General features: G+C 44.0%; 1 protein-coding gene across 1 annotated transcript in view; it reads left to right on the forward strand.

Moving 5' to 3' along the window:
• ABTB3 (ankyrin repeat and BTB domain containing 3) overlaps positions 1–16,458 on the forward strand; it is a 353,911-nt gene that overhangs the window by 296,745 nt on the left and 40,708 nt on the right. Inside the window, exons 7-9 of the mRNA XM_084809681.1 lie at positions 7,829–7,930; positions 11,822–11,915; positions 12,028–12,163. Coding sequence (XP_084665807.1) covers positions 7,829–7,930; positions 11,822–11,915; positions 12,028–12,163 — 332 coding nt within the window. The remainder of the gene's footprint in view (positions 1–7,828; positions 7,931–11,821; positions 11,916–12,027; positions 12,164–16,458) is intronic.

Below are 16,458 nucleotides of genomic sequence, written 5' to 3' on the forward strand. Positions count from 1 at the left end.
TCAATTCCAGATTAAATGCCATGGGGGGCCCATCCTGAACCAGATTCAGGTGTTCCAGACTTCCAACCCATATGCCACAATGGTCCAGTCCACATGTCACAGCAACCCAGGGTTTTTATAAAGCCCTGGGTGAATGTGAGCGAAGTGGGAGAGAGCATGCTGGCTCCTGCTGCCCGTTCACTCCTGTGGCAAGCAGGAGGAGCTATATAACCCACGGTCACTCCGTCCCCCAACAACCCGGAATTCCCGGTTCGCATGTCACACATAACAACCTAGGGACGGAGTGCCTCTGGGCTGTTTAGCCCCAGTGGGAGCCTTCAGGAGATGGGAACCAGCTTGCTCGCTTCTGCTTCATTCATAACAACCCAGGGTTGTTGTTTTTAAATCCCTGGGTGGTTGTGACATTCAGCCTTTCTCTACTCTGCAGTGTATGATACCTGGATGGGTGAGAGAAGCAGCATCCCCTTGGCATCAGGGCTTACTGGGATATGTGGCAATGGTCACCTGGCAACACCACCAGAGGCCTAGTTCTCACTATGGCAGTAAACCCGGGGCTGGGTGGTACCACTTCCAGTCACAGTAGGTGCTAGCATTATTGAATAATACTCCTCCACATAGCAAACTGGGTGTTGAGGAGAAGGATTTTAGGCTAGCTTTCTCCCTGACATGCTAGTTTGCTATGTGCAGGGAATAATTTTATACGGAGGAATATTCAGACGTGTGCCCCCACCACCACCACTTTCTGAAGCGGTACACTCCAGACACAGCTTTACCACCTCAGTGAAAAATAGCCCAAGGACCAACTTGCTGGTGTGGCTCTGGGAGCAGTGGCGAGAAGCAAAGATGGCCTTGTGACAAGCTACAGAATTTGGCCTGAATCCAATGTGACCCTTTCGGTGTGGCAGCAGCTTGCCTGTGGTCTACTCCAGTGCCTCTTTGGGACACCCTTGTATTTAAGTATGGCGACGAGGAACAGCATGCAGGCAAGTGTATGGAATTCCACACTGGCAAACAAGTGGGCTGGTAATGGAGGGATGGAGTGTTCCATCTCTCCTCTTAGCCCAAAATAGAAACCAAGTGGGCTGGTAGAAGAGGGAAGCTTCATTCTCCTCTGGCATAGAAATGCAGCTCTCTATCCCTCCTTTGCCAACTCCAAGCGGGCTGGTAATTTTCTTTGCAGGCACACCATGCAGTGTGGTTTGTTAACCACCTAGAATAACCCAACAATAGACAATTGGTTCTCAAGGTGCCTTGTTCAAGAAAAATAAGCCACATTGCGTGGTTAAAAAGCCACCCTATGGAAAATGTCCTGGGTTCGGACAACACGCTAACCCATGGTTCAACAAACAACCCACAGTTGAACAATAGCCCACACTCAACCACTGAGTGTGGGTTCACGTGTTGTGTGAACCTAGTCTTTGTGTAGCATTTTCAGGGGGCTGGAGGTGCTGCCATGGGTAGGGGAGGGTGGGGAAATCTCCTTCCACCAACCCAGCTGCATGTGACTAAATCTGGACCCAACCCACTATCTTCAATCCAACCCAAACTGTATAAACAGAAAAACAAAACGTTATTTTTAAAACAAATAATATTATACAGACACTCTTATTGCAATCAAGACAGCACGTTACTTTGCCTCAGTCACAATACAGTCAGTGAAATCAGGCTGTGGCTGTCATATCCGTTTAAAAAACACCACTTACGATTTTTTTTTAATCCAAATTTATCCAGTGTATTAAATCAGCTTAGCATCATTAAAACAACTAAAATTGATTGTTGCTAAGAATGCTGGATGCATTTCGACCAAAAATCAGTCCTCGTAAATTAATCTGGGACGCAAACCTGATATAAGCGAGAGGAAGGATACTCTCACCTCTGCCATCAGCCAGAGGACTCAGGGCAACTGGGTAGTTGCACCACTTCCATCCAGCAAAAATACCGGCAAGGGAAGATCAACTTGACATAATATGAAAACAGATATAAATGCCTGTTTTCAAGTCTCCCTTTCATTCTAGCATCGTCCCCACTTCTACCTCTTTTCTCCACTTCCCTTCCCTTATGTGCCTTGTAAGCCTGAGGGGTGGAGGTGTCTCCTTTTGATTCAGGGAGTTGTGTGTATATGGGTGCTTCCAGGTGAGGCCTTATTTGTGCCATCACCCTGCCTTATTCACAGAGTTTTATGGGAGATCCTGATGTCATCGTCTTCCACTCATAACCCTCCTGTGTTTTCCCACCTCTCATTCCATCTCTTTTCTTACCAAGGAAAATAGATTAAGGAGGACAAGACAAATAGCTGCACGATGCCTTCTGGTTGGTAGCACTACAAGCCCATCTGGAAGCACCCATGGTCATTTTTTATTTGAGTAATTTTCCCCTTTTAGGTACACATGCTGAGGCTGAAGTATGTGTTTCACTAGGAATATTGTTAAAATACGATAAATTGTTTTTTGTCAAATGATGATTGAGGATCTTTACTCCCAGGAAAGAATGCATAGAATTAAGCTGTGCATTACATGACTACTCAAAAGTAAGTCCCATTGTGTTCAAAGGGGCTAACTCCCTCATATGTGTTTAGGATTGCAGCTATGCAGCCCAAACCTGTGCATATCTGCTCCGTAGTAAGTCCCCTTAAGTTTTCTTCCAGGTAACAGTGTATAGTATTGCAGCCTTAGGGAGCAGTCCTATCCTCACCTACTTAGGAGTAAGCCCTGTTGAACACAGTAGGACTGGGTTCACACAACATGCTAACCCACACTCAGGGGTTGAGTGTGGGTTGTTGTTGAACTGTGGGTTATTTGTTGAACCGTAGGTTAGTGTGGCTTGTCTGAACCCAGGACATTTTCCACAGGATGGTTTGTTAATGCAGTGTGGCTTATTTTTCTCAGACAAGCCACCTTGAGAACCCATGATTTGTTGTTGGGTTGTTCACGGTGGTTAACAAGCCACCCTGCGGAAAATGTCCTGGGTTCAGACAACACACTAACCCATGGTTCAACAACAACCCACATTCAACCACTGAGTGTGAGTTAGCAGGTTGTGTGAACAGCCCCAGAGACTTACTGTTGAGTAGACCTTTATAGGTTGTGTTGCATGGCTGTAATCCTGTTCATACGTTCCTGAGCACAAACCCTATTGAACACAGTGGAGCTTACATCTGAATAAACATGCATGGGATTGTGTGGTTAATGAGTTTAACCTGATTTATAATATTAGACACATTTGGGATGTTTTAACTGGGATGTTTTAATTGTAGACATATGATATCCTCCGTTGGTCAAGTTTGGGGAATGTATTGGGAGTGGTGATTGTAATAAGAGTGTTTACATAATATTTGTTAAAGACTAACTAGCTTTTCTTTCTGGATCAAAATTATTTACACTTTGTGCTCTCTGATGGAGCATAAGTATGCAATCTAACCTATCAACATATAAAAAATATATTGTAGCTGCCAATAATCATAATTTCAGTTAAGAGCCAAAATAGATTATGCTGTCTGACCCTGTTTATTTGTTATCTATTGATTCTGTTTAGAGATGTGGAAGTTATTTTACATTAATTTAACTAATGTAGTAGAAAAGTGAGCAATATAAGTAAAAGCGTGTTAAAACAAGCAAACCATTATTTCCTCAAAGATTAGTATAAATACAATGTAATGACCCAAACAAGTAAAACTAAGTCTACAATGCTATACACACTTACAAGGGAGTTGGCATCCATATGATTGTGCTATACACAAGCCCCACAGTGTGTGTGTCTGTGTGTTGGGGCTGGTAATACATGAAGATTTTAATAAAGAGAGCGATCCTATGCATGTTTAGGCAGAAAAAAAGTCCTACAACTTTTTTGTAGGGCTTTTTTTCTGTTTTAACATGCATAGGATTGCGCCCAAAGTATAATAAAACAACAAAAGATAACATTGGTTTTACAGTATTACACTACTGATTATGAGATGTACTACCTTCAGACATATTTGGGTTCATCTTGATGGATAAAAGTGGAATATATTATGATTAAAGTAAGGTCGGTGCTTTTGCAAAGTTCCAAGAGAAGAACACAGTGCTGGACTTCTCAGTCGCATACGTTTCGTTTGTTAGCCATTGAAAACTAGTACTTTCGGGTTACTCTTTGTTGAAATATGTGAAAATCGGTTGCTGACTTATGTCTTCTAGCCTAGAATGCTTTGCCTGAGAATGCTGTCAGAGTAGGATAGGAAACAGAGAGCAATTTAGAAATAACATTATTTTCTTGCCACAGTAGGGTTTAACATTCATAGAAGAGGTGCAAGAAATGTGACAAAGCCTTTTTTATCCTGTCTTCTGAAACTTGCCTTAGAGTTTATTTGCATGATCGATAAATCTGATAGCTTGACTGTGGGTGAAACAGCTGCCGCACATCACAGAGCATTTTCATCATGGGTGACGGTCCTCGCTGCTAATGAAACACAATGGGCTTAGCACCTTCAAGCTACCGGGAGCTTGATGGAAAAACAACAGGTTTTCTAAACAATATTATCATTTTGGGCCTGGGGGAAATGTATTGCTTCAGGGTTAGCTATAAAAGGGTCAGATCCAACAAAGTCCTTCCACCAGCAGAGCAAAAACTGCTGGTATATCAAATTTCCCCTGCAAGTCTCCACCTCCACCACCCCAAATCTTCTTTGGAAGGTTGAAGGACCCTCTGGAGCAGATTTGGGGGGCTGCAGGGGGGAAAGAGGGGAAGGAAAACTCATGTTGTGTGAGTGGAAGCCCACTCGCATAACAATGGATTTAGCCCAAAGTTTTAACGGAACAAAATTAGCTGGATGACGAATAAAGTTAGGCACTATTTACTAGGGTGGACACTTAGAAACTGCCCAGAAAGAGAAAATGCATCACTTAGAGCCCTGAACAAAAAGTAGTAATGGGGGGGGGGGTCTTCAGTGGGAAAACCACATGGGGAAAAGGGTAACCCCCTTCACAATGGTCCGGATCAGCTTCCCCACCCCCACCCCCCATTACTGTGTTTTGTTAAGAAAGCTCCTTCTCCGTCAACTGTCACCTCCAGCAGCCATTCCAGTAGGCTATACTGAGGGAGATAAGAGGGAGAAGCTGGGCCATTCCACCAGCCCTGAGGAAAGACTTAAATGTTGTTCCTCTTCCCTCCTCAATCCTTTTCCCTTGTGTGTTGTGTCTTCTTAAATTGTGAGCCTACAGGCAGGGACTATCTTGTTTTACTGATTATATGTTAGCTGCTCTGGGAGCCTTTTTGGCTGAGGTGTGGGAGAAAAAACACACTTTAAATAAATAAAGAGAGCAGGTCTAATCATGTTATTTAAATAGCATGCTTAACATAACATGCAGCTTGGACTTTAGGTTTCCCAAAAGTTTAGAGGCAAGCTAGAGATAACATTAATTACATGTAAGCAATGGAAGTGATTGTTTTGATTGTCTTAAATTTTAAAAGAAATTATAAGAGGGGGTCAAGCTGTATCAAGACTGTGGTTTGCAGGAAGGGGGGATTAATCTTTTACCTCCCGCTGTAGTCTCAATGACCCCCCCCCCCAGCTGTTATTAGCCCTGGGGAGAAAAGGTCGCATTGACGCTCCCATTCCCTGTGCACTGGGGTCCCAGGCCTGCTGTCTCGTCCTTGGAGGCTATTAACAAATGTTAAAATGTGCACATGAATTGCTTACACACAATTAATGTCCTGTCTAGTTTTGCCTTCCAGAGGGGCAGCCAAGTTAGTTTGTTGCAGCAAAAACATCAAAGAGTCTTGTGGCACCTTAAAGACTGACAGTTATATTGGGCCAGAACCCAAATCATAAGATGTAGCAATTTGTCAGTTCCGACTTTTAAAAAATGTTTTGTTGTAACTTGTGGAATGGGCCGAAGTATAGGTAGTCCCAGAGCAGAGTGTGAAGGCACATGAGGCAGCCACCTTGCTGAAGCTAAGCAGGCCTGAGTCTGGTCAGTGCTTGGAGGGGAGACCACCTGGGAACCACATGTAGCCACCTTGAGTTCCATGATGGAAGAGAGGTGGGATATAAATGGAATGAATGAATGAATGAATGAATGAATGAATGAATTAGCATCTGCTACTGAAGTTATTTTTATCTCAGACACAAGGGAGATGAATTCCCCCTTGCTTTCATAACTGAACAAGCATGAGAATTGTAAATACAAAAAAATAGATTCCTAATATTATAATGTCCTTTTGATTTCCTTGCTTACCTTGAAACATTACAAAGAGGCTTAGCATGGGAGCGCTCAGAGTTGATGTTGAGATTCACCAACATCCTTTGTCATATGTGAAGCAAATGCATGATTGGACTCTGGCACACTCTGGAGCAATGAACTTAGGGCTTCTCTTATGAATCCCAAAATCATATTACGTTTGGCCTGTAGGGCTTGATCAGATGTGGATCTGACCATAGGATTTCAAACCCCCACCTCCTGCCCCTGCAAAGTGGTAGGGGGAAAACAGTTCCTTTAAAATCATGTTTGGATCTCTTTGCTATCCAGTGGTGAATGGAAGAGAAAATAATGGAGGGGATTAGTCAGTGTCTGACCTTAATCCAAATCCAGTCAGTTAAAAGATTCTTGTGCTGATTTATGGTTGACTGTTGGAGAAAGTGGCATTTAACCATTACATCTAAATGAGCAGTTTTTCAAATGATTTACCCTCAAGGAACCTTTTCCACATTGGGATGGTTCAGACATCATGCTAAGCCACAGTTTAGTGTTCCAAGAACGAGCCTCAGGCTGAGGCCCTCCCCCCACTTCTCCTGCAGTTGTTGCTTCCATTTTAAGTTTTCTGCAGTTTGCCATGTCATCCAAACTCAATCAGCTGTGGTTAATCTTATCTATGGTTTGGGGCAACAAGCCAGCTTCAAACCATGACTTACAAAGCTGGTTTGTTCCACTAACCATATCAGAATTAACCATAGGTTGGGATTGGACTTCCGATCTCCTCACTTCCATGTCTTAGGAGAAGATGGAAGGGGGAGTGTGCGAGACCAAGGCTTGCTGTGGCTTGTTCTCATACTGCTGAACCATATCCAAACTGGGCCATTCACTAGTTTCTTAGGAGCCCATACACATCAGACATAGAGCCCTAGAAAGTGGCAGAGGATTCTGAGGCATTTCTGTGGTGCATACTCAATTCATGCAGGATGTTGGTCCAGCCTGTTGGGCCTCGTCATGCCTTGTGTGAACAGAAAGTGCTCCCTAGAGCACCTTTCCCTTCACCTGCTTATTACAGGGCAAGATAGATAGTTGTGGATAAGATGTCTTTCAGAGAGGGTTGTCCGCCATTTCTGATCTTCTCATTCAGGAACCACCTGATATCCTTCTGCGGAAGCCAAGTGGTTCTCAGGAACACAATTTGAAACCTATGCTCTGTCAGAGGTAGGCAACCTGGTGTCCTCCAGATGTTTTGGGCCACAACTCCCATCATCCCCAGCCAGCATGGCCAGTGGTAAGAGATGGTAGGAGTTGTAGTCCAAAACATCAGGAAGGCATGAGGTTGCCTGTCCCCTACTCTAATAATTACTCAACCACAGCCAATGGCCAATGGATTAATACTCATCAGTTATAATCATTATAACTGGCGTAGGACTCTCAGTTAAAGGCACAGAAGAATGTTAAGGAAGTGTATCTTCTTGCTAAGTAAAATTTTACTTAGCTAAAAAGAAGAAAAGGGCAGAGATAATTTTCTAGGGTGCCTTTTGCATGCTTGCTTGCTTTTTTGTGTACCTAAGTGTGCCCAACATTCTGGTGTGTTCTTTTTGATTAGATACAGCTTACCTTGAGAGCCATTTATAAAAGAAAACTACTTTATCTGTTTATAGGTTGTCAGTACTCCTCATAAATATCCATCCGTCCACCCCGAGACCCGCCATTGGACTGCTCTGACATTTGCTGTGTTGCATGGACATATTCCTGTAGTTCAGGTATTGCTGTATTTCCCTTTGCTCCATCTCATACTTTATTTCTCATTTTTAGGTTATAACTGGCGCTCACCTCATAATTGGCAGCCATTCTCCTATTGGTTCCTCCTGCTTCTTCTTTGTTTGCTGTATAGATATGGATATATACATATATATATAATGGCACTATTATATATAACTACAAGTAAAGCTGCAATCCTAAACACATTTACTACAGAGGAACCCTCATTGGATACAGTGGGACTTACTTCTGAGTAAACTTACTTCTGATTGGATTGCACTGTAAGCCAATATGAAGTTTAAATAGGGCAATTTTAAAATGAGGTGGTACCTGTCCATTCTTCTTGTTCCTTCTTGGCCACGTGTTTTATGTATCTGTTTATTTATTGTTACTCTTTCTAATGTCAGTGAAAATAAATGTTAGTCTTATTTCTCCCCCCCCCATCCTTTCTTATATTCCAAAGCCAAAATATTGACCTACACCATAAATAATAGGTAAGAATGATGCTGTGGGGGTTAAGAGAATGAAGAGAGAGACATTTCTCTCTCTCTCAAAACATTCATCTAGTGAATTGGATTGGCCAGAGCTTCAGAAGAAACAAAGGAAGAAGAATTTCTTCATGGCAGTGCATAATTGTCTAGAGGAATTCGTGGCCGTGAAATGTGATTATGCCGCAAGCTTAGATGGCATTTAAAATGATATGGCTGAACCATCGGGGATAGATCAGTGGTTGTTAACCCATGGTAGCTAAAGCTGGGCTATCTTCATGAAGGGACACTAGATCTCTGATTATCAGAAGCTGGGGACAAACAGCAAATCTCCATGCCTCTCTCCATGATGCCCTGCTTGTGAGATTCAGAGGGGCATGTGATTGGTCTCTGGGTGCTTCTAGGTAAGGCTTTTATCATGCATCACCCTGCCTCATTCACAAATTTTACAGGAGGTCCAGATGACATCGTCTTCCACCTGTGTTTTCTACCTCCTGTGTTTTCCTACCACTTGCCATCTTTTTTCTTACCACCACCACCACCACCCCACAAAAAAGGAGGAGAAGATTGAATATCTGCATAATGTCTTTTGATTGGTATCTCTAAGAGCCATCCATCTCTCAGCACTCTCTCTCTCTCTCAGTTGGCTGTGATCCAGGAAGGCAGTTCTTATGTTAATTGTCCCTACTAGGGCATGTCCACGTGACATTATTTTGTGGTGAAAGAATGTGCTTGTATGGCACATCCAACCTCAGCATTCCACACATTCCTCAGCCTCTCCTGCTCCTTGTCTGTACATGCAACGCATCAGGCTGGCCTACTGTGGCACCATCATAGGATTCAAAGTCCATCCATTTTCAGACCAATACAACTCATGCAGCCTTCCAGTGTTATCTGTTGCCACTCTCACTTTTTGTAACTATTTTCCCTTGGGACTGTGGTTTCAAGCACGTGGTGCTTCCATTGCTCCTAGACAAGTGTGGCATCTTCCAGCAATAAAAACGAAATTGGAACTGTATCTACTTTAAGCGTATGACACACACTAAATTGAGCTCTCCACTGGGGGTGGACAATGTGATGGGCCTCAAGGCAAAACTTGCACGCCTTAGCCTAGTAGCCCGATAAATGTCTGCACTCTTCCTTGAAATGCAGTAGATTGTAAAGCTTGTGTTGAGTGGAGAATGGGAAAGGGTCTAGCATGAGACATGGGGCGCACAGGTCCCTTGGCCTGGTCTCCCTCCCCCAAGTAACAATAACAGTTCCTGATTCTTTTCCTTAGAATCTTTGGGATTATTTATTGTTTTCCTTAGAAGAGTTGCTACTTTATTCCTTTGGATTTTTGGAATGGTTAACTATTGAACTATTGCCAAGGACTTAGTTATTTACTTTAAGCAACAGTGGATTGGTTGCATGCAGTGGAGGCTGGTGGTGCCAGTAGTCAGTGGGGCAGTGAATCCACTCCAGGTTTCAGTTAGAAGTAGTCCGAACAAAGCACCTTGGAGAGCTCCTTTAGAGTTCAGACTGATACCCGGAGCATATGCACTGCCCCACTGACATCAGAGCCACCAGCCTCCACTGATGTGGAAGATTCAGTGCCTGGCATCCCTGGCATCTTCAGTGAAACAGATCTCAAGAGCAGGTGCTGGGAAAGAACCTTGCCTGCCAACATGGAGAGCTGCTGACATAGTACATGACCCTGGGCTTAATAGACAAACAGTCTAAGTCAGTAGAAGTATATACAGCTACACTGGTTTTAAATAAACAAAGGCTGAAACATTTCTCCCCAAAACCACTCACCCTTGTCTAGCAGCTATGTCTGATTGCACTTTTCCTCTTGAGTAGGTGCAGCCCCCCCGCCCCCAGATTCAGATTGGACAGCTATTGTGGGGGGTAGGAGGATTTAAGACTCAGATCAGGGGCCCTCTGCCTACTCTAGAGTAAAAATGGACAATGAACATAGACACAGATTTAAAGCAATGTTTGCTTTGGGCGTCAGTCACTCTTAAGTCTCGCTGATAACTTCCCTCGCTATCTCCCCAAGCACACATTTTAAATGACCATAACTAGGAATGGGCAAATGAGTGACATTCAAGATCTCTAGGATTCTCTGAACATCGTCTTGCTGCTCATCTTGTGCTCGATTCCTGTTGCGTTTGCAATCGCTGCTTGCTCTGCATGAATAGGAAAATTGAGCAAATTGAGCAATGATCAGATTCCTCCATAGACTAAAACGGAGCTGGTTCAGTCTAGGGGGAACTTTGCGCAAGTTAGGAAATTTGCGCAAAATTGAGCTGGGAAAGTTGTGCAAATTGAGCACGAGCACACGTCTGGCAATTTACATACATTTTTGGCGGACACGTGCTTGCATGTTTTGCAAGCAAAAATAAAATTCTCATATGTCCCTATCCATAACTTACAGCTTCCTCTGCTACATGAAAATCAAATGGAAGATTTTGTGGGGGGGAAAGGTAGAACTAGGTAGAAGGTAGAATTAGGGATGGGCAAACTCACCAAAACTTGCCCCTCGTGCTGCTCAGTAGACCCCCGTAGGTCACCTGACCCAGCTTGCCATGCAAGGCAAGCTCCTGGGTGGTCCATGGGTGAGCAGCACGTTGCTGCCCATTCCCTTACTGAGCTGCCATTTTGCGTAAAAATGGCAGCTCAGCCTTTTTCATAAATAACCATTTACACAAATGGCAGCCATAAGGGGCCATTTGCACAATGCTACAGGTGTAAATGGTCCATTTATGGCTGTAATGTTGCATAAATGGCCACTTTACGGCCGCCATTTGCATAAATGGTTATTTACAAAAAGGCCGAGCGGCCATTTTTACACAAAATGGCAGCTCGGTGAGGCAGTGGGCTGTTGTGCGTTTGCCTGACTTGGAGCACATCAAAGTGTGACTCCTGGGACAAAGGCGGAACATTCTGTGGGGGGAAGGACTAAGACAAACTCAGGCCCTTTTTGCATATTGCTAGGAGTGATGGTTGCGAATACAGGTTAGTGGCTGCAGTATGGCCACTCCTGTTTCTGAGGCCTACCATCACTGTTCCAGCACCAGTGTCCTGCTGCAGGTCTTCTGCTCTGCAGTATCTGTCCCCCCAGTGGTGGCATAACGCAAGAGAAAGCAAGGAAAGCACTGAGAAACAAGACTTTTAAGCAGTTGTGTCCGACAAGCAAATACATGTGTGACATCACATTGCATCCAATGCTTCCTCCTTTCCATGTCACACACAGTATTACAACTTGGATCTCCCCCCAGTCACAAGTCCAGTTGTAATGTGAATTGGCCCTGAAATTGGTGGGCCTTGAGCCTGCTGAACATCCTTCTGCATCAGATGAGCCTACAAGTTCTTGCTGACAGATTTAAATCAACAGCCCTAAATGGTGGATTTCCTTTATAGCTATTGTTGGATGCAGGAGCCAAAGTAGAAGGTTCTTTGGAACATGGTGACGAAAACTATTCGGAAACTCCCTTGCAACTGGCAGCCGCTGCTGGTAAGGATTTTCTTATCATGCCATATAATAATTCCTTTGCTAAGAAAATGTGATTGAAGAGCAGGTTTTTTAAACAAACAAACAAACACGCATCACTTTCATTGATTTACAGGAAATTTTGAACTGGTTAGTCTGCTTCTGGAGCGAGGCGCTGACCCCATGATTGGAACTATGTACAGAAATGGAATTTCCGTGACTCCTCAAGGTGATATGAACTCCTTCAGCCAGGCTGCTGCCCATGGACACAGGTAGCATTGGAACAGCACTTCTTAAGTGGTTGAAATGTTCCATTTGTATGGGATGGTGTAAAACAATGAAAAATGTGTAAACTGCTTTTCCGTTATGTACATAAATGTGTTTTCCAAATGCTGTTTATTATTTTTTAAAAAGATTAGATAAAGGATTAGATAAACCTACCTCACAGGGTTGTTGTGAGGATAAAACAAAGAGGAAGAGGAATATGTATGCTGTCTTCGGCTCCTTGGAGGAAAGGCAGGTAACAAAATTAATAAATTAAATAAAATAAGCTAGGTCTGGGAATGGCTATGAGCCATGATCACTAAATGGAGTCTCCATGTTCAGAGGCAGTGTACCTGAAGGTCAAAAGCTGGGGACAAACAACTTGGAATGGCCATTGCCATCTGTGATTCCCAAGTTGTAGGCAGCCATTGACTGGGTTCTCACAACAGGCTAACCCACACTCATTGGTTCAGTGTGGGATGTTGTTGAACTGTGGGTTGTTTGATGAACCATGGGTTAGCGTGTTGTCTGAACCCAGGACATTTTCTGCAGGTGGCTTGTTAACCATGCAGTGTGGCTTATTTTTCTCAAACAAGCTACCTTGAGAACCCATGGTTTGTTGTTGGCTTGTTCACTGCGGTTAACAAGCCACACTGCATGGTTAACAAGCCACTCTGCAGAAAATGTCAGACAACACACTAACCCACGGTTCAACAAACAACCCACAGTTCAACAACAACCCATACTCAACCACTGAATGTGGGTTAGTATGTTGTGTGAACAGTCCCATTGAGTGGGAGTTGGGAGTCATGCTGGAAGTCAGAATCAGAGAACAAGCCAGGAGTCAGAATGAGCCAAGACTGTCATTGACCAGGCAAAGTCCCAGGCTGAATTGAAAGCCTGTACAGCTATTCCAGACCAGGAGAGCCAATGCTCATCCTGGGTGGGCACAGTCACTCCAGTTCCTAGGGACCATTTCCTATCTAGGAAGATGCTCCAGCCTGTAGCTCTGGTGGCACACCACTTGAACAGCTGTATATAGAGCCAGGAGCTCCTTCCAAAGGGGTTTGACTGGCAGGCGAAGAGACAGGTGGCTATGGAGTCTTGGCTGCTGCAGAAGAGAGAGATCACAAATGTACCTCCAAGGCACAGGTGAGCAGCTTAGCAAATTGTGTGAAGCACTGGGAGAGGAATACGAGATCCAGGACTGAGCTCAGGAAGCGATCCAAGAGCTCTTCAGTCTGAAGAATTGGTGGGATCCCAAGCAAATATGGGGGTGGGGGGGGAAGCATCTGCCAAGTTTGGGTAAAGCAGTCATGGTGAAGTGAAGGGATAAAGAACCATCAGGCTTTTGTTGTTGTTCAGTCGTTCAGTCGTGTCCGACTCTTCGTGACCCCATGGACCATAGCACACCAGGCCTTCCTGTCCTGCGCACTCTCCTGGAGTGTGCTCAGGTTCATATTCATTGCATCGGTGATGCTATCTAGCCATCTCATCCTCTGCCGTCCCCTTCTCCTTTTGCCTTCAGTCTTTCCCAGCATCAGGGTCTTTTCCAGAGAGTTTTCTCTTCGCATTAGGTGGCCAAAATATTTGAGCTTCAGCTTCAGTATCTGTCCTTCCAATGAGCAGTCAGGGTTGATTTCCTTTAGGATTGACTGATTGGACCTCCTTGCAGTCCAGGGGACTCGTAAGAGTCTTCTCCAGCACCACAGTTCGAAAGCATCCATTCTTCGGCGCTCAGCCTTCCTTATAGTCCAGCTCTCACAGCCATACATTACTACTGGGAAAACCATAGCTTTGATTAGACGGACCTTTGTCGGCAAGGTGATGTCTCTGCTTCTTACTATGCTGTCTAGGTTTGCCATAGCTTTCCTCCCAAGGAGCAAGTGTCTTTTAATTTCATGGCTACAGTCACCGTCTGCGGTGATCTTGGAGCCCAAGAAAGTAAAATCTGTCACTGCTTCCATTTCTTCCCCTTCTATATGCCAGGAAGTGATAGGGCCAGATGCCATGATCTTAGTTTTTTTAATGTTGAGTTTCAAACCAGCTTTTGCACTCTCCACTTTCACCCTCAACAAGAGGCTCTTTAGATCCTCTTCACTTTCTGCCATTAGGGTGGTATCATCTGCATATCGGAGGTTGTTGATAATTCTCCCAGCAATCTTAATTCCGACCTCTGATTCATCCAACCCAGCATTTCTCATGATGTACTCTGCATATAAGTTAAATAAGCAGGGTGACAATATGCAGCCTTGTCGTACTCCTTCCCCAATTTTGAACCACTCGGTTGTTCCATGTCCGGTTCTTACTGTTGCTTCTTGACCCTCGTACAGGTTTCTCAGGAGACAGGTAAGGTGGTCTGGTACTCCCATCACTTTAAGAATTTGCCACAGTTTGTTGTGATCCACACAATCAAAGGCTTTAGCGTAGTCAATGAAGCAGAAATAGACGTTTTTCTGGAATTCTCTTGCTTTCTCCATGACGCAGCGAATGTTGGCGATTTGATCTCTAGTTCCTCTGCCTCTTCGAAACCCAGCTTGTACTTCCGGTAGTTCTCGGTTCGCATACTGCTGAAGCCTAGCTTGTAGGATTTTGAGCATCACCTTGCTGGCATGTGAAATGAGCGCAATTGTGCGGTAGTTTGAACACTCTTTGGCATTGCCCTTCTTTGGAATTGGAATGTAAACTGACCTTTTCCAGTCTTGCAGCCATTGCTGAGTGTTTCAAATTTGTTGGCATATTGAGTGCAGCACTTTAACAGCATCATCTTTTAGGATTTTAAATAGCTCAGCTGGAATACTGTCATCTCCGCTAGCTTTGTTGTTACTAATGCTTCCTAAGGCTCACTTGACTTCACTGTCTAGGATGTCCGGCTCAAGTTCAGTGACCGCACTATCATGGCTATCAAGGACATTACTATCATGGCTATCAAGGACATTAAGATCTTTCCTGTATAGTTCTTCTGTGTATTCTTTCCACCTCTTCTTAATCTCATCTGCTTCTGTTAGGTCCCTGCCTTCTTTGTCCTTTATCATGCCCGTCTTTGCACAAAACGTTCCCTTGAGATCTCCAATTTTCTTGAAGAGATCTCTAGTCTTTCCCATTCTGTTGTTTTCCTCGATTTCCTTGCATTGTTCATTTAAGAAGGCCTTCTTGTCTCTCCTTGCTATTCTCTGGAACTCTGCATTCAGTTGGCTATATCTTCCCCTTTCTCCCTTGCTTTTTGCTTCCCTTCTTTCCTCAGCTACTTGTAAAGCCTCATCAGACAGCCACTTGGCTTTCTTGTATTTCTTTTTCTTTGGGATGGATTGAGTTGCTGCCTCCTGAACAATGTTACGGACCTCTGTCCATAGTTCCTCAGGCACTCTGTCTATCAGGTCTAATCCCTGAAATCTATTCCTCACCTCCACTGTATATTCATCAGGGATATGATTTAGGTCATACCTGAATGGTTTAGTGGTTTTCCCTATGTTCTTCAATTTAAGCCGAAATTTTGCAAGAAGCAGGTCATGATCTGAGCCACAGTCAGCTCCAGCTCTTGTTTTTACTGGCTGTATGGAGCTTCTCCATCTTTGGCTGCAAGGGACATAATCAATCTGATTTCGATATTGACCATCTGGTGATGTCCATGTGTAGAGTCGTCTCTTGTGCTGTTGGAAAAGAGTGTTTGCTATGATCAGCGTGTTCTCTTGGCAAAACTCTATTAGCCTTTGTCCTGCTTCATTTTGTACACCAAGGCCATGCCTGCCTGTTATCCCGGTGATTTCTTGACTTCCTACTTTAGCATGCCAATCCCCTATGATGAAGAGGACATCTTTTTTTGGTGTTAGTTCTAGAAGGTGTTGTAGGTCTTCATAGAACCGATCAACCTCAGCTTCTTCGGCATCAGTGGTTGGGGCATAGACTTGAATTACTGTGATGTTGAATGGTTTGCCTTGGATTCGTACTGAGATCATTCTATCGTTTTTAAGATTGTACCCCAGTACTGCTTTTCCAACCCTTTTGTTGACTATGAGTGCTACGCCATTTCTTCTAAGGGATTCTTGCCCACAATAGTAGATATGATGGTCACCTGAATTAAATTTGCCCATGCTTGTCCATTTTAGTTCGCTGATTCCCAAGATGTCGATGTTCAATCTTGCCATCTCATGTCTGACCACCTCCAGCTTACCTTGATTCATTGATCTGACATTCCAGGTTTCTAAACAATATTGTTCTTTACAGCATTGGATTTTCTTTTCACCACCAGACACATCCACAGCTGAGTGTCCTTTTGGCTTTGGCCCAGCCGCTTCACTCTTTC

This window comes from Heloderma suspectum, chromosome 7 (genome assembly GCF_057233095.1).
Source record: "Heloderma suspectum isolate Gila_16-S chromosome 7, 16-S_ref, whole genome shotgun sequence".
Classification (NCBI taxonomy): Eukaryota; Metazoa; Chordata; class Lepidosauria; order Squamata; family Helodermatidae; genus Heloderma; species Heloderma suspectum.